Here is a 21,521-nt window from a genome sequence, read left to right as displayed (position 1 = left end):
TGGATATACTGGAGGATGTCAGATTTGAGACTAGTCACTGACAAATTCTGCTTTTGAAGAAATTAGAAGGAAAGTGGGAGATAAATGTAGTTAGGCTAAATGCTTTATCACCACATACAATTGACATGACTCCAGTTACTATACACAAAACAGTGTCTCCTTTGTCACCTTTATGAAGGTGTTAAATTGCCTTAAATTGTTTAAAAGTAAGCAGGTTGACAGAGGTAAAAAAAACTGGAATAATATACTCCCTGACGGACATTCAGTTATGTCAGGATTCCTGAATATTGGCATTGCTTACTGACAGACAAAAAGTGTTTACTTAGCCACATAAATGCAGACAAAGAATAAGAGCAAAATGACTTGCATGTATCAAAAGTCAGAACATACATACCACAAAGAAGCAAGAATTATTCATGGACAGATCTTCCTTGTACTCATCATTAAGGGTAAATTGAACAATCAATGCATGAAGAGAAGCTACCTTCAGTCCATCAATCAGAACTCCTAAAGCCAGATAATTTTTAAATTAGTATTTCTGGATTAATTTGTAATTATTCATGAGACATGGAAAATGTTCATTCCATTTTTACGGAGTCATCATAAAGAACATAGGGACGTATATACCCCCATTTTACAGACTGGGAATTGAGGCACAGAAACTTGACCATGATCACACAGGAAGTCTATCATAGCTTCATATTAAATCCTGATTTCTCATGTCCCAGTCCAGTGCCTTATTCACAAGACTATCCATCCTCCTTATATTGTCATTTCTATACTTGCCCCTCTGCATATTTTTATCCAATGTCAGGTCACATTTACGTGATTATCACATTAATAATGTGATAATCACATCTGAGCCAATAGAAAATTCTCTGATTAGTATTCCTTTCACAGAGAAGGTAGAAAATCTGGACATCTCCTGCAAAATTAGCATGAGGGAGGTAAAAAGGAAAAGCTATGTAGAATACTCAAAAATATTTAATCTTACAGATAATTAAACATGCCTGTAAACTTCTGTATCTCTTGAATATTGGATGAAGACATAGGAAAAGGCTGATGAAACGTCAAGAAAAAGCAAGCTGACAAATCCATGCTGAGTTCATCAGTCAGTGGTAAAAAAACAGGGTTGCTGGGAAAGAAAGGGTAGAAAGGCAAGCTTGTTAAAGACGACACTGGTGTGACAAGGACTCCTAGTGTCCGGGTAAAATGGTATAGATGATACTCTTCCCATCTCAAGAAAAATCTCCCTCTGGAAAATGCAAGTATAGACTAGATGTCATAAAGCAAAGTCTATATGAAGATTGACAGAGAAGGAAGGTGAGCCAAAAAAACCAGGCAGAGCAGTATACAAGGATTCTTGCTGTAAATTGGTGCTCTGCGGTTCATTTTCAGTAGGGGGTGAGGGGAGTTTCCCCTCAAGCCTACCCCTTGTATTACCTGTTCAGACAGTCAGATTAAATGATGCTGTCCTAGGAATGAGAAAAGGAGTACTTGTGGCACTTTAGAGACTAACAAATTTATTTGAGCATAAACTTTTGTGAGCTACAGCTCACGTCAAAGGATGCATTCAGTGGAAAATACAGTGGGGAGATTTATATACATAGAGAACATGAAACAATGGGTGTTACCATACACACTGTAACGAGAGTGATCACTTAAGATGAGCTATTACCAGCAGGAGAGCACGCGGGGGGGTGGGGGGGAAACCTTTTGTAGTGATAATCAAGGTGGGCCATTTCCAGCAGTTGACAAGAACGTCTGAGGAACAGTGGGGGGTGTATAAAAATCTCCCCACTGTATTTTCCACTGAATGCATCCGATGAAGCGAGCTGTAGCTCACGAAAGCTTATGCTCAAATAAATTGGTTAGTCTCTAAGGTGCCACAAATACTCCTTTTCTTTTTGCGAATACAGACTAACACAGCTGCTACTCTGAAACCTGTCCTAGGAATGGTCATGCAAACAGTTTAAAATATTACACAATTTAATTACAATACACTTAATTTATATACCCTAATTAAATCTAAAGTTAGGGGCTTGATGCAGGAGTTACTGGATGAAGTTCTATGGTCTATGTTGTAAAGGAGGTCAGACAAAGTCATCTCATTGATCCTTTCTGATCTTAAGATCTATGATCCCATGGAATTCATACAGTTAATATGAACTTGGACATAATTTTAAACTCTTTTGGGAAAACAGTCATCTGATTATGCAGAGTACTCCAAAGACGGATAATGCCGTCAATACAATAGTGTTGCTCTTGTCTAATAGTGGGTTTGCATCTCTATTATATGATCATAGGATCAATACAAATGATGTCAGGGTTTAATGTCAATGATTTGAAAGTCCATTTTTATGTTCAGAAATGTCAATCGTGCCTTTGAATCTCACCCATCTCCTGCCTGAGAATCCACAATTAACGGAGAAATGGGAAGTTTGTGTGTTGTGTTTGAACTTCCAACAGTTACAAATACTTTTATTCCACATACTTGGGAGCCTGAAGGAAGAGAGAAGACAGATATGAGTCAGTGCATTTTTTTCCCTTATGAAAATATAGATGAACACAGTGCTGGTGAAAGATGCCAGACTAGAAGGCCTGGTGTATTTCAGGTCATCTATTGTGCAGGCACAACCTAGACAGCTACAACGCAAGATCTCCATCACCTAGCCAAAGATTGCCTTAACCCAGATTGCCAAAGATGCCAATTTGACCATCATCGCTGATGCTCTTTTGTGACATGAACATCTCTTCACTAAGGACCAAAAGACCACCAGTTCCATTTCACACAGGTTACTGAATGACTTTTGGTTGCTCCCATGCTCGTCTTTATTAGTACCAGCAACCTAGAAGTGACAAAGTCTCCAGTTTCCTGAATGATCATGTCCCTGCACTAAATAAGTGCATCACAGGGCTCTGTTTGCCGCGAACTATATGCATCTTTCTGGACTCTGCTAAAGAAGCAGTTTACAAGTTAATTTGTTCCCACCTTAGTGCCAATCATAAGAACCAATGCCTAGAATGGTATTTCTATAATTGTTCAACTTACAAGGAACCTTTTTACATATGAACTTGGATGTAGTGAAACTTTTACAAGAAGTAGAATCTATGCCCTAAATTGTTTCCAATTTCATTTAGCAATCTTCTGGTCAAAAGGGAACTCATATTGTAGAAAGATAGTTACATCATTGTGCGAGTTCACCCTTTAACTATACTTGATTCTTTTCAGACTACAACTGTAACAACTAAAGTCCAGTTAAAAAAATAAGCTATTTTAAATTTTTACTGTTTATCCATTTTTACCAGGATTCAGCTCTTCTTCCAGAACTTGATAGGGAGATAGATAATATTCAATGTTCATAGGGGTCCCTGAAGTAGAATTAAAAATTACAGTTGCTTACTACAAATCATCATCAATTTTGAGCTGGCAGTTAAAAAAAAATCCTTGAGAGAACTGGGTGCAAATGTAAAAATACACCCTCAAAAAACTTATATTTGTAAGTAATGTTCAAGTCATTATAGTGTTGAATTATATTTTACTGCTAAAATCTCAATGAGAAAATGTATAGAATCAATTTAATATTTTGAAAGGTCTATTATACTTCAATTGTTACAGAGCCTCATATTCAGACTTGAAAATTTAGCAATTGAATTTAGCAATATTTTAATCTCTTCTTAATACGAATATTTGAATGTTAGAATTTGGAAAGAACATCCAACTGAATACACAAATAAAGTTTCTTAAAAATTGACTCATCTGCTTGGGGGAGGAAAGAAAGCAATAATACATAGACAAGGGACTTTCATATGGAGCTGAGCAATAGCTCAGCATAGCAAAAACATGTATTCACAATACATTTTATGCAAATGTCTGAATTCTGACAGTTAAAGCCCAAGGCCCCTGTTGACTAAAATCTATGATGATCTAGAACAAGGTGTTAAAACCCATCAATTCAAGTTAGTCCCCTTTTTAGGCAAGCAACAGTATCACTGTTGCAACTATGGTGAGTCTCATAGTTACTCCCACAATTCCCTACATGACATCAGAAAATTAGCAACACTGTTTTTAAGCTGGTATGATATCAGGCTGCTGGAATATGCTAGCTATATGGTCCCCAGAGCATCTTTTCATTACTGTAAATGTACAGTGCCCAGGAATACAGAACCCCCATTAAGCATTACTTCAAAACAAATAATAAATATAGCTAATGATGCAGCTCAGTACTGAAGGATCTTTGCTGTGGGCACACTGTTTACCCAAGTTGGGGTTTGTTTTTTTAAATATAAGCAAAAAAATTACCTCCAGTTCTTGGCACAAGGTGTCCTGCTTTTCCATGAAGTACTTCCGTAACTCTGTTTACATCTTGTGTTCTAATTTTTTTACAAAATACACACAGATCAGTGGTTCTAGAGAGACAGTGCTATTTAAATCAATATAAAGCCATTTCACTCCATTAAATATTCTCTCTTCTCTTTTGATTGCCTTGGCTTTAGGTTTTGTGCAGTTCTATGGTAGTTTTCAGAAATTCTCTCAGTCAACTCACCACTGCCCTGCGTCTCTTAGTGGCATCATGCATGGTCTTAACACTTGTATTTCCAGCTTCAGCTGGGGCCCACTCTGCTCCTTTGTCAAATTTTAAATATGCAGCAAGCCTACACGTTTTGGTTTTGTACACCCCTGGCTCTAAAGGGGTGGGGAGGGGGGTGATGAAAGTACTGGAATGACAGACACAGTACTGCAAGGGCAAGGTGGGAGGAAGTATAAGTGACTTCGATAAACCGGTACTCAAGTAAGACTCACACACTTAGAATCATAGAATACCAGGGTTGGAAGGGACCTCAGGAGGTCATCTAGTCCAACCCCCTGCTCAAAGCAGGACCAATCCCCAATTTTTGCCCCAGATCCCTAAATGGCCCCCTTAAGGATTGAACTCACAACCCTGGGTTTAGCAAGCCAATGTTCAAACCACTGAGTTATCCCTCCCTAACTTCAGCTCATGTACAGTGCAAGTATTTAATAATGAGCTGCAAAATGGTAACAAGCTGAAAGATCTACCCAGCCATACAAATAGCTTACTCATCAATTCATAGTTAACTGCTCAGGATATTTGCTGACAGATTTGTGACTAGTGAGGACATAGCATGTTAGCTCAAAAAGAAATGACTGTTCTTAATAAGGAAACACTATGCAAAAATAGTCTAATTGTATGTTCTCACATTACAGCAGGGCCTTGTTTGATGAAGCTAGTCAAGTAGACAAGTCTCCAGAACAGTCTCTTCAATTTTCAGGGCTCCCAGAAAGGAGGCTCAGTCACATTCTGGGGTGCAATCCAGACCAATGAGGAGTTGTATCACCACCTGCCCTGAAATCTTGGGTGCCTCACAATGCTTTGCTCTTGTAGCTCCCAACCTGGGTTGCTCACAAACAGCCTGCTAGCATGCAGGTCACACCCTGAGTGACTGAGTATAGCTGCAGCTCTGGTCCAGCGGCCTGTCAGCAACATACCAGTCACACTTTGGCTTCCAGCAGCCTTGGTTACTACTTGCAGGGTGACCCCAACACACTTCCAGTACTGAATTTACCCAAAAACATGTCTTCTGCACCATCCAGCCCTCTCTTGGGCAGTTTAGGTATTAAGAATGGTTTCTCCTGTAAAGAGTTGATAGTCAACGATCTGCCACTTTAACTTGGATTACTGAACAGTTCAGTTGAAACACAGCACTGGATTGGTTTGTATTAAAAAAAAATGAAACGTGTTTAACAAAAGAAGATAGGATTTTAAGTGAATTCAAGTGTAAGAGATAAAGTTAGAAATAGTTACCAGCAAATAAAAGTGAAAATATGCATCTAAAAGTCTAAAACTTAATCTAACTAAAATGCAAATTTGCTTGGTCTCCTGCCATTTACTCCCCATGCTTTCTGGAGGACCCTGTTTATTACTTATATGTAAATTGAAGTAAACACACATTCCTTTGTTTAGGATAGACCTATTTAACAACTTCTGCCTAGGCAGGGCTGTGTGGTTTTGAACATGTGCTAATAACATCATATAGGGAAATAGGTGCCGACTCCATGGGTGTGCCACACCTACGAGCAGCCCCACAGATCAGCTCCTCCACCTCCCTCCCAGCGCCTCCTGCCTTCCACAATCAGCTGTTCAGTGGCATTCAGGAGATGGCGGGGGGGAGGGAGCAGGACCTGGGGCGGCGTGGGGCTTGAGCACCCCCCAGGAACTGGGGAAGTCGGCACCTGTGTACAGTGGATTTCATAACTGTACATATAATGTTGCTACATATATTTTGCCATGATATTATTGCCCTGTGAGTTATTAGTTTTCAAATGATTCTCTTCAAGGCATATTTTGTACAAAGATTATTACGATAGTGTTTAGGGTGTGATTACAGGGGTGCTTAGTGTCACAGGCACCACCCTCTCTATCCCTGTCCGTCACGCACACACATGCTTCTGGAAAAGGGGGAATTTGTTCAACAAATTTCGAGGGTGTAAACTGGTCTGGTGGCAAGTTTTTCCTTAGCCACCTCCAATCTCATTGCTAGAGCTTGGATAGACTGTGAGGCCCCCAAAAGCTACACAGCACACTATTCCTGAAAAATTGCTTACTTTTTCATTTTTACCATACAATTATAAAATAAATCAATGGGAATATAAATATTGTACTTACATTTCAGTATGATACTTGAACCTGTAGTTCACATGTGAGCCTTACCTGAAGCATAAGGCCTGCCGCCCCAGGGCTGGAGCCCAAGCCCTGCCACCTGGCAGTGAAGCTGAAGCCCTGCCACCTGAGGCTGAAGCATGTAACTTAGCTTCGCAGGGGGTCTCTGTGGCGTGGGGCCCTGGGCAGTTACCGTGCTTGTCACCTCTTCATGCCAGCCCTGCATTTGTGACCTCCCTAAACCTATCCCATGACCACCCTTGGGGCTGCAAGCCCCAGGTCGAGAAACATTGATCTAGAGGAGTTGAGTACCCCCGGAAGACCTTTAAGTAGCCACAGGGGTAAACATACACCTGGTTGAGAACTACTGCTCTAGCTTATTTTCCTTTCTCTAGCTTAGTTTAGTCACAGTGGAAGTTTAGACATTGTGGAAGTTTTAACCTATCTTTCCTTATCTTGAAACTTATAACCACAACTCCCGATTCCCACAGAGACTCTCACACTTAAGGCATTTTTACTTAGGACACCTCCTTGCACCCTGCCCCCAAAATTCAGACACTGCAGCCAGGTGGCCCCCACCAAAAAATAAAAAGCCCTACTGCTGGCCCCAAACTGGGAACTACACCTATAGGAAGGGACAGTTTACCAAGCACAATGATAAGGAAGATTATAATTCATGGCATAGCCAAGTCTATCTTAGACGTGCAGTGGTGTTGGAGCTTTGTTGGTCCAAGGATATTAGAGAGACCAGGTAGATGAGGTAATATCTTTTATTGGACCAATTTAATCAAGTTGGTCCAATAAAAGATATTACCTCACCCACCTTGTCTCTCAGACATGCAAGTCTAAGAACTGGATAAACAGACAAGTTATGCATTTGGACTGTAAGGGTACCTATCTGTGAGAACAGTACAATTTTAATATGAATAAATTTGTAACCCCATTTCACTAAACACTGAGCAACATATTAAGCTGGCATAAATCACTTTGTTTTCAAAATCAGTGGAGCTTAAACCAGCTGAGAATCTGGCCATATGTCTGTCTTCATTTCAGAATGCCTATTTGTAATATATTTTACAAACCCCATACTGTGCATAGGCAGAGGGGAGAAGAGTCTTCCCTGTTTACAGGCAATCAGGATGTCCATACCCCTGCACAGTTGCCAAGGCATGAACCCACAGGTGAAAAACAAGCCCAGCTATAAAAGAATCATAGAATATCGAGGTTGGAAGGGACCTCAGGAGGTCATCTAGTAGTCTAACCCCCTGCTCAAAGCAGGGCCAATCCCCAACTAAATCATCCCAGCCAGGGCTTTGTCAAGCCTGACCTTGAAAACTTCTAAGGAAGGAGATTCCACCTCCCCCCAAGGTAACCCATTCCAGTGCTTCACAAGAACAGAGAGGAAAAAGGAGGCAGAAAGTTCTGAGATAGCAGAGGAGCAACAGTCTCACACCAGGCTGCCTCTAAGAAACTGGACAAAGGAGACAAGAGACAACTGCAAGCCTGGAGTTTAAGGGCTGACAGACTCAATTTAAGTTAATTTATGGACAGATCTAATGGGAGGCAAATTGAAGGGGACCAGTTAAGAGAAACCTTGAACCCTTAGAGAGACTGCACCAACGGCAGTCGACAATGTGGTACCAGAATTGGGGATTGACCTCAACTGTCCCTGCAGAAAAAGGAAGCTTTAAAAAAAAAAAAAAAAAAAAAAAAAAAAAAGGAGTAGTTATATATTTATATTCATACAAGCTATGGAGATAAATCAGCTCCAGCAATGGCTGGCTGACTCACAAGGACAACAGCAGCAGACACAGTAACGGTTCGAACAGATGGCACCACACCAGCAACAGTTGTAGCAACAGATGGCAGAACTAGCACCAGCTGCTGCTACTCAGGGCTCCGCCCATAGAGGAAATGTGTCTCCCATACTTCAGGGAGCCATTCCAATCTAGACACTTTCCAAAATGTTAACAAACGATGGCCCAGAGTCATTCTGGGTAACTTTTGAAAGGGTGGCCATGGCCTCTCAATCACCTCCAGCTCCGTGGGCAATCGGCTTGCTCCACGCCTCATTGGGGATGCCCCGGCAGCATACTGGGTACTTGACAATGCAGTGCCCAGAACTATGAACAAGTCAGGATGGCCTTATTGGGTAAGCCCCAGGAGAACACAGGCAGCTGACTGGTTTCTGGACAGGATAGGTTACAGGCAGCCCTCTCAGGGTCTGTGGGTAAGATTTCCCTGAGATAGCAGGCCCACCATTTTAGGCATCCCACCAGCCTCTCGTCCCCAGCCTACACAGGAACAAAGGCCCAGTGAAAGTTGGAAGGAGGATGCTTCTCCCAGCTGCTAGAAGACAAAGGACAGACTTGATAACCTGTTACTGCTATGGACAACAAGTAGCAGTGATAAGACTATGAAAGGGTGGATCCCCCGAGGACACAGGAATACCCCTATTTTGCCTTTAAGGCAGACTTGTTGTATTGCTTGTCCTGGTCTACGCAAGTGCAGGAGATATGGACGCAACTACTAATACCCCAGGTATATCATTGCAAGTGTCTAAATTTAGCACACACACAACTCCGTGTGCAGGGCATCTTGGAAAGGACAAGACACATTCTAGGATCCTGGACTGATACTCTTGGCCAGGGGTCCTTAAAGAAGTCAAGAATTTCTGTGCATCATACCCCAAATGCTAATTAGTGGCCACAGATTGAGTCCAGCAGGCTCTACTAGTATCCCTTCCTTTGGTGGAGATCTCATTTGAATGAGTAGGAATTGATCTTATAGGCAGAGCCCCTGCTAGTCTATTGGGGACCCTAAGCAGGAATATGTTTGCCCCCCCCCCCTCCAACACACACAATACTAAAACATGCAAGTTCAGCGGGCCCCCTTAAGATGCTTGGGGCCCTAAGCAATTGCTTAATCTACTTATGCCTAGCACTAGCTCTGCTTATAGATCCCCTACAGAAGGGCCACTTTGGACACCAACATATACTTGTTATTGTGGACTATGCCATGCCGCTCCAGTATACGAATGCCAAGACTATCACTAATGAGTTGTTGAAGGTCTTCACACGGGTAGAGATTCCCAAGGAGATCCTGACAGACCAGGGAACAAATTTCACATCCTGGCTGATGAGAGAGGTCTGGGAACTACTGAAAGTCAAAGCATTATGCTCATCTGTGTACCATCTGCAGATGGATGGCCTAGAGGAGAGATTTAATCAGATGCTCAGGAGAATGCTCAATAAATTCATTATCCAGGCACTCGACATTGGGACCGACTACTCTTGACCCTATTCTCTACCATCAGGGAAATATCTCAAGCATCACCACGCAAACTGCTATCTGGGCAAGAGGCATACGAGACCTGGTATGGGAAACATGGAAAAGCCAGGTTCCAAGAGCTGAACACATAGTACAATTATGTCTTAAAGCAGGGGTAGGCAACCTGCGGCATGCGAGCTGATTTTCAGTGGCACTCACACTGCCTGGGTCCTGGCCACAGGTTCGGGGGGCTCTGCGTTTTAATTTAATTTTAAATGAAACTTCTTAAACATTTTTATAACCTTATTTACTTTACACACAACAATAGTTTAGTTATATATTATAGACTTATAGAAAGAGACCTTCTAAAAACGTTAAAATGTATTACTGGCATGCAAAACCTTGAATTAGAGTGAATAAATGAAGACTCAGCACACCACTTCTGAAAGGTTGCTGACCCCGTCTTAAAGTTATGGGACAGATTGGAGGCTATGGGAGCACAGGCTAGAGAAAACCGCAGAGAAGCGTAGGAACAACATTATAAGAAAGGGGCACGAATGCATGCCTCCCAGATGGGCAACATAGTTCTACTACTTCTTCCAAGCCTGAATCAAAGCTAATGGCCAAGTGGCAAGGTCCTTATGAGGTGGTAAAGAAGGTAGGAACTGCGGATCATTTAGTCAAACTACCAGGGAAAAGAAAAAAAAAAAAAAAGGAACAAGTTTACCATGTAAATTTGATGAAGCCCTGGAGAGCCAGGGAAAACCTGTTCATCATGCTGAGGAACCAGAATTGGTATCCTAAATTAATGTCTGCCTAAAAGAAAGCTCAGTGCCCCTCAGAGAGAACCTAAACCTGAAGCAAAAGGAACAGGCATTCCAACTGGTGGCCGCTTTTCCAAACGTATTCTCAGCACCACCCCACAAAGACATCCATGGCCCACCATCACATTAATATAGAACTTGTTAAAGTAATACAGAAAGGGCTCTCACCAGTCCCCAACAAATTGAGGGGAATCATCAAGAAAGAGTTCAGGACCATTTTAGAACTTGGGGTAACAGAGGAATCCCAAAGTGACTGGAGGAATCCTATTGTGCTGATTCTAAAGCCAGTCAGCTCACTGCATTTCTGTATAGACTTCAGAGAGGGGAATGCAGTTCCAGAATCTGATGCCTACCTCATGCCATGGGTAGATGAACTCTTATACTGGTTGGGAGAAGCCTAGTATATTACCACTCTGGATTTGATGAAGGAGTACTAGCAGATCCCCTTAAGGCCAGACTCTCAGGAGAAGACAGCTTTTTCTATGCTGCTCGGCCTATTTCATTTTAGGACAATACCCTCCAGGTTACATGGGGCAGCAGCTACTTTTCAACATTTGATGTGGTAGTGTACTTGAATGACAGTCATTTATAGCAAGAATTGGGATTCCCATCTGAATAAGGTAGCTTCCATTCTCCAATCCCTGAGGGAAGCTAAGTTAATGACTAACCACGCTAAATGCTTGATAGGAAAACGGGAAGCCCATTATCTAGGACACATGGTTGGCGGAGGACAAATCTGCCCATTGGTGAATAAGATTCATGCCTTACAGTAGGGGTGGGCAAACTTTTTGGCCCGATGGCCACATCTGGGTGGGGAAATTGCATGCAGGGGGTTGGGGCAGAGGAGGGGTGTATGAGTTTGTTCCTTAGAGGTTTTTAAGGCCCAGCTTGACAAAGCCTTGCCTGGGATGATTTAGTTGGGGTTGGTCCTGCTTTGAGCAGGGGGTTGGACTAGATGACCTCTTGAGGTCTCTTCCAATCCTAATCTTCTATGGTTCTGTGAAAGGACAAGGGAGGCAGAAAGGCCTGGGATAGCAGAGGGGCAACAGCACCATGCCAGGCTGCCTCTAAGAAACAGACAAGGAGACAAAAGAAGACTGGAAGACCTGGGAACCTGGATGTTAAGGGTTGGTAGACTCAGTTTAGGTTATAAAATGTATGGACTGGTCTAATTATAGGTGAATTGAAGGGGACCAGTAGGAGAAAGCTGGGACCCCTAGAAAGACTGCACCAAGAGCAGTTGACACCATGGCAAAGATTTCTAGCTTCCCATTGGGAGAAAACCCAATATCCATGTATACAGCTGTGAGCAATTCTATTATACCAATTTAATAATTTCATTTTGCAAAAAAATATGAACCAAAAGGCATTATGTACTCAAGATTACCTGTACAGAAGGGACATTGAATAGAGATCTTTTTCCAAAGATTGCAAGGCGAGATATACCTTAGCTTTCATGTCACTAGAAAAGAGAATACGGATTATTAAAAATTAAATAATTGACAAATAAATGATAATTGTATTTAAGAGATACAACCTATTTCCTGGAATCTGATACAGATTTAACAGGCCTTCTAGAATCTTTCCAAAGGCATCATAATTCTTCATCCTAACAATAAAGAACAATTATTACAGCCAAAATACCAAAGAAGAATGAAACACACCATACAGCTTTATACAGTGAGGTGGAAATATTTCATATGATGCATAGAAACAGTGATGTTAACCTGGTTATAGTATTTGGCATCTCACAACGTTGTTAAGAATGTATTTTTTTTTAAGAATATATCAGGAAATGTGAAGTCTTGACTAAGGCACAAAGCAATGCAATTAAATCTGACATTACTTAAGTATGCATCAATGAAAGCAATCAACACACACGGTATACGTATCTGACAGCTGGAGAGGTAATTTATCAGCTAGAAACAGCACTTCTTGACGTTTCAATACAGTTAGTTGTGCACTAACACTCCCCCATAATACAATGAACCCCACAGATACTTATTTCATCAAAACATCTCCAGGTTTTCTATTCACACTAGATCTCATAACACCCCTGTGAAATAGACAAAGTTTTAAACAGTCTGGATGAGTAAATTGAAACACAGAGGTAAATGGGATCGGGCAAGTTGTGTTTCAATTTACCCGAGGATACACAAGTTAGCGTTAGGGCCAGGAATATGACTCAATCTCCTGACTTCACCACCAGACCAAATTCTTTCTCCAACCAGAAACTTAAGCAAACCATTTAATTTATCTCTGCCTCAGTTTTCCCATCTAAAACATGGAGATAGCAATACTTCCGTACTTCACAGGCACATATATTAATCTTATTTCACCAGTGTTTTGAGGCCCACAAATGTAAAAGATGTAATAATACTTCTCCATTTTTATAACATTTACAATAGGGTCCACCATTTGCCAATTAAAGACCATAAAGTAAATGAATATCTGAGATGGAGTTAGATTGAATTGTATACTCTAGCGGGGTGGTTTAATGTACTTTTCCCCTTATCACTACATATTGTAACTACACATCTTTTAAGATCATAATTTGGGAGCAAAACATTTGATGCACTTTATAAAGGTACTATTACCAAAGGTGAATGAGTGAGAGAGAGAGAGAAAAAGAAAGTTCTGAACTCAACTAGATATATGTATGAAATTAAAAATGTTAATCGTTCAGTCTGAGACAAATAATGTTTAAGATGACCAATGTGCAATGCAGGCCCTAAGGTAGAAGGGCAGAAGTATCCTCCGTCTTCCATTTCTCACCCATCCTTGTCCTTTTTATTCCAGTAAAAAAAAAAAAACACACACACACTTATGTGAGATACCACAGTCACTGAAATATACTCATTGGAAAGAGCAGTTGACCGAATTTGTTTTTTTAAGTAGATTTTAAAATCTAATGAGCTTTTCATCTGGCTTTTAAAATGACGGTCACTTTCGGAACAGGAAATGTTTAAACAGGTCAAGAAATATTTAGCAGTAAGAATTTTTAAATCCATTGCACAACATCCTCTAGAAATATCACTAGTGGAAACGTGAAGACCCTTTCTCCGCTTTACATTATGAAAAAGAAACAGAACAGATTATTCTGATTTATTTGCACTGCCACAGTAGAAGATTAATGAAGAACTGAAGAAAAGAAAAAAAAAATCTAGGGAGTGTCAGTTCAGGGTCTGAATACAACAAAAGCTAATCTATGTAGCAATAATATTTGGAAAATAATTTTAAGAATCCATGTGTTTCATTACTAGCCAAAACCATAGTTTGTACAATTTTGTATGTATTGTCCACTCTTTGATAAACAAGGGTTTAAACTGTGTTATGTAGCCCTGCAGTCCTTATAAGATAAATACACGTATTGTGTGTGTTCAGGTGATAGAAAAAGCCAACACACATTGTTGAATTTAATGGAGTCGCATCTGCTTACACAAGCAGTTACTCCAGAAGTGAACATACAAACTGCAGGCAAAAGGTATTTCCTTCCCTTTATTTTACAGGCTATAAAGAATTAAAAACGAAAAAGCCCTCTAATATGAAGCATTAAAGCTGATATTTTTATATTTTTTAATATAGATATGTTTAAACATGGACATTGATAAGAAGAAAAGAAATTAAAACACTTTCTGGTTTCATACTTAAAAATACAAAATTATTTTTAAAAAAATGAAGTTTTCAGCAATATGTAGCTTACTGATATTAGGATGTTTAGAAGAGAAAACTCTTGTACTATTTCCTTTAAAATACATTGCTAACTTAAATGTTTCAGAAATTATTTTCAGAATAGGTTCAGGACTATTCAATAATTCCCTTCCAATCAGCCAAGGAATTCTAAGCAAGTCCATACCTTAGAAGCTGTACTAGATCATCACAAACCTAGAGAAAAAAATAAATGAAAAGGTCAGAGACTTTCCTAGCACCCTTTATGAAATACCTCTGTAAACATTTTACCAGTGACAACAACATTATTCTTCATTATTTTACTCAACAAAATTTCCTCCAAGAAATCAAAATCATATTATATAGTTAGTTATGGTAGAATCTTAATATGAGAATACTAGGAAAAGAGCGGCTGTGTGACTGACAACTACCCAAGATAAATTCTATTTCTAAAATGCATTTGCCAGTTTTTTATTGGCATCCATTGTGCTGCAATTTCCTGAATATGTACTTCCATTCTTAATAAGATAACTCAATATAAATGACCGATTTTCCTCACTAGGCACATTTGTTCCCGTTTATTTTGAGTTAATTTGTACTCTTTTCAGATTTTTGGGCGGACAGCCCTAAAGTCCTGCACACTTCCGTTTAGCCACAGAACAACAGCACTGACAGCGGCAGCGCAAGGTTCTCCACACTTTACCCACCAGGTTGTTTCACCTAATATACACACACACACAGTGATGTTCTATCAATATTTTAACAAGGGGCTCCCAGAAGGCTCCCCTGTAATAATCCCCATTAGCAGGAATGTGTGCACGTGTATTGAAGATGGCTGAGAAATCCTCTCTCATAGTGGGTTCTAGCCCATGAAAGCTTATGCTCAAATAAATTTGTTAGTCTCTAAGGTGCCACAAGGACTCCTCGTTGTTTTAACAATAATTAAACTGCACTTTACTGGAATTCTTAGCACTTGAGGAATATATTTAGTATGTTGAACATAAGTGTTCAACTTTTGTAGGGCTTTAAGAAGGGATAGATACCTGGTGGAAGGTCTGGATGTGACAATATTTAAAGAGGAAGAAAGAAACAGAGAAGTCACCCTACTCTTCCCTTATGCTTGGTGGTAGAATTTTAACAAAACTCGCAAGAGCTCCCTCCAACACATTATAGTACTGTGAAGATGTAAAACGCAGTACAAAAACCATTATCTAACTAGGAGAATAGCTCAGCCTGCCTACCTGTTGAATCACTGTCATTTAGAATGCTAAAAAGGATTCCAAGAAGTATCAATTGCTATGTGGACTCATGTCTTCTAGGAACTAGACTCACATTATCAATACATTTAGGTATACAGGTATATTTATGCCAGCTAGTGTAACAGTCTAATGGAAGTTTGTTCAGTAGCAGAGAAGTATCTTAGCTGGTGTTTTTCCAGCCAGTTACAAGGATCCCATTATGAATCACTTTCAGAAAAAAGAGCCATAAAAACAAGATTATGTTTTGTTACACAAGGAGCATGATTAAAAAAAAGGAAAAAAAGAAAAAAAAAAGAAAGAAAAACACATCAACTTTACCACAGGAGCTTCTCCAAGGTGAGCCAATTTTACATCTATCACCTTTCCATCTTTCTCCAACTGAACTTCTACATAGAACATGTCTGATGTTAAATAGCAAACTGTCCCATTGGGGCTTATGTGAGATTTCAACCTATAGAAAAGGAAAAAGCATTGTATACCTGGAAGTTTTGTTGTGTGAAGAAAGAAGGCTAGTTTATTTTATTTGGAAATGTTCACTGCTCTAAAATAGCTGTTCCTTGGCTTAGCATCTGATAACTACCCAACCAGAGAAGATACTTATGATCTTCTCTTCTGTGATTTGCATTATTAATGTGTTCAGCAAATATTTACCTTAGTCTTTGCATGACTTCCTCAACCCCACCAGAACAACCACTTCTAAGAATGCCACAAACAACTCATTAAGAGGTAGGGTGACCAGATGTCCTGATTTTATAGGGACAGCCCTGATATTTGAGGCTTTTCCTTATATAGGCACGTATTACCCCACCACCCCCTGTCCTGATTTTTCACGCTTTCTGTATGGTCACCCTATTAAGAGGGGACAGTTACATATCCTCTTTTTGTTCCACATAACACAGCCCATTAGAATGTCAAGTCAAGAAAGTTCAAAAAAAATGTTAAGTCATCCATATGGTAATTCTCACTGGATTTGAGGCAGTTCTGTTTCATTTACACTTAATGCATAAACAAACTTACCCCATTTGTTTGGATAAAAATTCCAATCTGGTCATCACAGTAGACAAAGATTTAGCTGAAAAGGGGAAATTATTTAATCAGATTTTAATTTTAGGAAAAAATGGCAATTTTTGGCTTCAGAAAGTATGATTTAACTAGTGTAGATAATACAAGAGATAACATTTTTCATTAATAATAAACATTAACCAATGCTTGAAGAAAGATTTATTGGAAGGAGTTAATTCTCAAGATCAGGGTTTTAGAATTGTTTTAACCCAATTTCAACCTAAATATTAATCTGTAATGTCTTTGGGACTGAATCTACCCTGTCTTTATACAGTTCCTAGCACAATAGAATCTTAATCCTGATTGGAAGCCTCTATTCATATCGCGGTAGTGCCCAACCCCACTGCTCTCTCCTCGTACCTTCCCCCCCCCCCACCCCGATACAGGCAATTTCATGGAATGTTCAACAATGGATTATGAATTTTCTTGTATCTTGTTACCATTTAAAGTCCTCTGTATCTTCTCCAAGCAAGAGAGTAAAGGATGATGTGGGGTAACATGAATGGAACCTCGAGGTGGTTTATCCTAGCACAATAGGGGAGGAAAAAGGATCATTTCAAACATCACCAGTCAAAAAGAAACTGGATTCTGTGTATGAATTAGAAAGATTCAAACCCAATCCAAAATAAAAGCAGCAGCTATTTCACGCCAAAAAGAATTCTATAATTTCACATGAAGGTGAAATCAGTTCACCACGGCTCTGATTCTGCAAACTCTTACACACGAGTACTTTATGCACATGAGTAATAATAATACTCAGCTCTAGAGTAATCCCTTTGAACTAAATGGATTGACACCCTAATACTGTAGCGATTGACATAAAGCCTTTTTTAATTATTTGTATTACCATAGCACCTACAAACCCAAGTTGCGGAGCAGGACCCCACTTTACTCGGTGCCGTACAAACAGAGAACAAAGAGCTAACAGTCTAAGTACTTAAAATAGCACAAAGCCTGCTATCCATAAACTCTTTGGGCCAAATGCAGGCCTTGTTTGATAATCTGAGCTACTGTCACCAGGCTTCCTAGGGGCCAATCCAGAAGTCTTTGAGTTCTTGGCTTCAGGAAGAGTGTGTCTGAGTTAAAAAAAAAATGAATGAGCACTAAGTAAGGACTCCTTTGGGTAAGCATTGACAGGATCAGGGGCCAAGTTATATTTGAAAATGTGACGTTAATTAGAAATTAGGATCTCCAAGCCTCCTTGCTGGCAGGCACAGTCTAGAAACCTCCAAAATCAATCAGCAAAATTATGTTCTCATTTTTGTTAAGAGGATATTTTAGTTAAATATTAATAACGAGAGTAGGAGGAGGACATGGACACAAATGTGATTTGCTACTTCTAGGCAGTATTCATGACTGTGCTGGAGCCACCATTATTTATACAAGGAGACACTTAAATTCAGTAACCAACATAGAGAACCAAAACCACTAGTACCTTAAAAGTTAAAATTATAAAAAATAATCTAAGTAGAAGCCTCCCAGCTGACCTGCAATCCCACACGAATGGCCAATCCTGAGCTCCTTACGTAGGTCCCAATCCGGCAATGATTTATGCACATGCTTAACTGAGACTATTCACATTGCGTAGAGTTAAGGAGGTGTCTAAGAGTTGTGGGGTCACAACCTTAGGGCTCACTCATTCTTTACGGAGGCCAACTCCCACTAAAGTCAAAAACTGAGTGAAGACCTCAAGCCCCTAAGAAATATTATGAAAGTTGCTAAGATTACCTAATGAGGCCTGCATTTGGCCCAAAAGAGTTAATGAAAAGCAATGCCCTGCAGTGTTTTAAAGTATCCATGTCAATTGCTGTAAAATAAACAGAAGTCAGGCTTTTGTAGGTGTAAGAAAGCTCCATGAAAAAGCTTCACCTGAAAAAAAAGTAATAATAATAAAAAAAAAAGTCCAAGAAAAATTTCAGATTAGTTAGAGACATTTCTGTTATTTGCCCTTTGGTCAAACACCCTCATCTTATCCAGCTGCCAACAAACTTGCTGATATTTCTTACCATGCAAAGACGTACAAGTTTCAGAGTTTCAATCCATGGTTTTTGTGCATATTTTAGATGCAGCTTGTCCATTAAAGCATTTGTTGAAATAAGTTTCACAGGATCTGGAAAATATTTTGAAATTTTCTAACACATGCAATACTGTATTTTACAAGTTACTTTATCAGTAAAAAGAAATAGTTTATTCATTATACCCATTCTACTTAAACTGTATAGATAAGTTCATAGATGTTGCACTTCAAGTAAGGAAGCAGAGGAAAGATGGATTTGAATTTTGTGTACAAGAATTTAATCACAATAGGCAGTGTTAAAATTTCTCAGGGTGCAGTTCTGTGTGTTAGTTTTGTTTTTCAACATCTTTCAGGGGTTTTGTGCAGGCAAATGTAGACTCCAAATAAAAAAGCATGGACAAGTCTGCCATATATTAAAGTGACTTGCTGGACCCATGAATAATTTGGCACGTGTGTGTTCCATTTGCACACTGACATTACAAACATTGAGGCCTTGACCCTGCCCTGAGCTCCATGTGGACAGAACCACATGCCAACATGGAGCTCATTGAAGACTTAAGGCTTAATTAGCCTACTGAGATGGGCAAACAGGGGGGCAGACCCGTCTTGATCCCTGGCAAAAGAGGCGAGAGCAGAGGGAGAAAGGCAGCCCCTGATGGACAGGGAGAAGGGAAAACAAAAACCACCTCCCAGGGGCTTTCAGTGGAAAAAGGAAACAAGACCACCCCAAGGCCAGCAGTGACGGGAAGAGGAACAGGAGCAGGAACCACACTGGGATCAGGGCCCGGGCAGCTAAGCCACCGCAGTGCTGCACCTCTTGACCAGGCCACTCCCCACTCTCTCCACAACAAAACAGCAACCACCACCACAGGAGCAGAGACGATACAGTCACTCAGTCCAGTAACAGTATGCCCCTCTATGTTGTCCTGCAGCTCCCCTTCCTCCTCCAGGACACAACCAGCAGCCAGCCAACTAGCCAGGAGACACCCAACAATGATAGCAATGGTGGGGTCAATCACTCCTCTCTGGAGAGCAGGCCACCAGGGCCCTCCAAACAACAGGATGATCTGAGAGGGGTGGGGGGGTGGGGAAGTGGGGCAACAACAGCTGCACCCATTGACAGCTGATACCTGACTCCACACTCTGATCACTTAAGCATTAGTTAGCTCCACCAGAAGATTATGGGATGGGTATAGGAAGCATTCAAACTGGTTCCCCCTCTGTGGCACTGGACGGGGATCAGTGGTGGGAAACAGAGCTCAGGTAGGAAGATCCAGGAACTATCCTAACAATAAATGTCACTTGGAGCAAGGAGGAGCATTCCAAACACAAAAAGAATGTTCTTCTCGGCCAAGAGAGAAAGTCACCCCCAACAGCCGCAGAGGGGCAATATCTTCCTATCACCCTAATTGCTCGAGCTCATAACCACATTGCAAGCTTTCTAGAATAGTATCAGAGGGGAGGAAATTCCTCTCCCTCCACCAGCTCACAGGTGGGGATTAGAAGGGAGGTTGTGTGTGCACCCCTCACATCAGAAGGACTGTTTACACGCCGCTTTCCGAGTTGCACACAGCTGCCTGCCCCCACTGGTGCAAGCACACTACCCACGGGGAGGGATTTGGGGCCGGGTGTGCAATGCACCCTCAGAATACAAACAGCACGGACTGGAGGGGGTGTGGTTTGGTGACACACTAGCAGCTCCGAGAGGCTGGGGGAAAGCAAAGCTCCGATCCCACGTCCCGAACATGTGGAAGCGGTTTGCGGGTAAACAAGGCAACCACATCCTCCCGGTCTACTCCGCTCCGCCTAAAACCCCCAGCCTGGGCAAACCTCAGGGGCGAGCAGAGCCCCAGCCCCGCTGTGCTTTCCTCTCAGGGCCAGCACGCCCCCGGGCCACGCTCATTTACCAGCAGCACCCTGGGACCCTGCCTCCCTGCCGCAGGAGCCTGGCTGGGGCCAGGAGCGGAGGGACTCCTGCTCGCTCCTCTCCTGGGGACCGGGGAGAAGCTGCGTCCCCAGCACCCTCTGCATCTCCAGGCTGTTTGCGGGGCTGGGTCCTCGCTCCCCCAGATACTTGCAGCAGCTGTGACCCATTCACGGGAAATGCTTCCTAAAGAGCCGGAGCCGCAGAGGGCACGTGAAGAGCCCGTGAGTCTCCCCCACACCCAGCGCAGCCCTCAGCCTGAGCAGGGACTTCCCCCGCCCCAAGCCCGGGGCTGCTGCTGCTCTCTCCAGTAGGGCCGACAAGCTGAACGGGGGAGATTTTTAAATGCCTCACTCACACACAGTAAAACCCTATCCCCGCCCCTTCCCGAGGGAGAGCCGAGCGCCCGGCAAAATCCCCTACCGCCTCTGTCCCTCAGAAGGGGGAAACGGAAGCTCAGCGACAGCAAAATGCCCGCTCCTTAGCCCAGCCTTAGGAGAGGAGACAAAGCAAAAGCTCATCCTTCCTATTTTGTTCCACCGCCGAGGTAACAGAGATCGCAACACACCCGGCAACACCCCTCCTCGCTCCCCATCAGGGATTTCCCTACACTCCTTCCCAGTCATTTTCCAACCCCTCCCTGTAAATTTAAATACCCCTCTGATTTCAGTTCCCCCCGGGGAAAATACTGCCTCCCATCCTTTTGTGCCCCAGGAGGAAGAATATATAAACACACGGGGGGAGGAATTCATAATAAAGCAGTTATGCTCCCACACCAGAGCTGCCCTTCCAGTCTAGGAGCTGGAGTAAAGGATG

The 21,521-nt window shown here is 41.6% G+C and overlaps 1 protein-coding gene across 4 annotated transcripts in view; it reads right to left on the bottom strand.

Moving 5' to 3' along the window:
• LOC102940223 (mediator of RNA polymerase II transcription subunit 1) overlaps positions 1–21,041 on the bottom strand; it is a 29,515-nt gene extending 8,474 nt beyond the window's left edge. Inside the window, exons 1-13 of one of the 4 annotated variants that reach the window (XM_037891547.2) lie at positions 20,689–21,039; positions 18,771–18,874; positions 17,205–17,289; positions 16,720–16,774; positions 16,021–16,153; positions 14,631–14,659; positions 12,312–12,383; positions 12,162–12,236; positions 4,304–4,374; positions 3,307–3,372; positions 2,397–2,502; positions 1,011–1,135; positions 395–507 (exon numbers count right to left, since the gene is read on the bottom strand). In XM_037891547.2, coding sequence (XP_037747475.2) covers positions 395–507; positions 1,011–1,135; positions 2,397–2,502; positions 3,307–3,372; positions 4,304–4,374; positions 12,162–12,236; positions 12,312–12,383; positions 14,631–14,659; positions 16,021–16,153; positions 16,720–16,774; positions 17,205–17,289; positions 18,771–18,874; positions 20,689–20,875 — 1,221 coding nt within the window. In that variant the 5' untranslated portion in view covers positions 20,876–21,039. Of the gene's footprint in view, positions 1–394; positions 508–1,010; positions 1,136–2,396; positions 2,503–3,306; positions 3,373–4,303; positions 4,375–12,161; positions 12,237–12,311; positions 12,384–14,630; positions 14,660–16,020; positions 16,154–16,719; positions 16,775–17,204; positions 17,290–18,770; positions 18,875–19,883; positions 19,888–20,688 lie in introns of those variants that run through there. The other 3 variants (XM_043540563.1, XM_043540561.1, XM_043540562.1) reach the window with 3 other exon arrangements.
• Between the last annotated feature and the right edge of the window lie 480 nt (positions 21,042–21,521).

The sequence above is a fragment of the Chelonia mydas genome, chromosome 2, assembly GCF_015237465.2.
Source record: "Chelonia mydas isolate rCheMyd1 chromosome 2, rCheMyd1.pri.v2, whole genome shotgun sequence".
In the NCBI taxonomy this organism is placed as follows: Eukaryota; Metazoa; Chordata; order Testudines; family Cheloniidae; genus Chelonia; species Chelonia mydas.
This window is presented reverse-complemented; position numbering and strand designations above follow the sequence as displayed.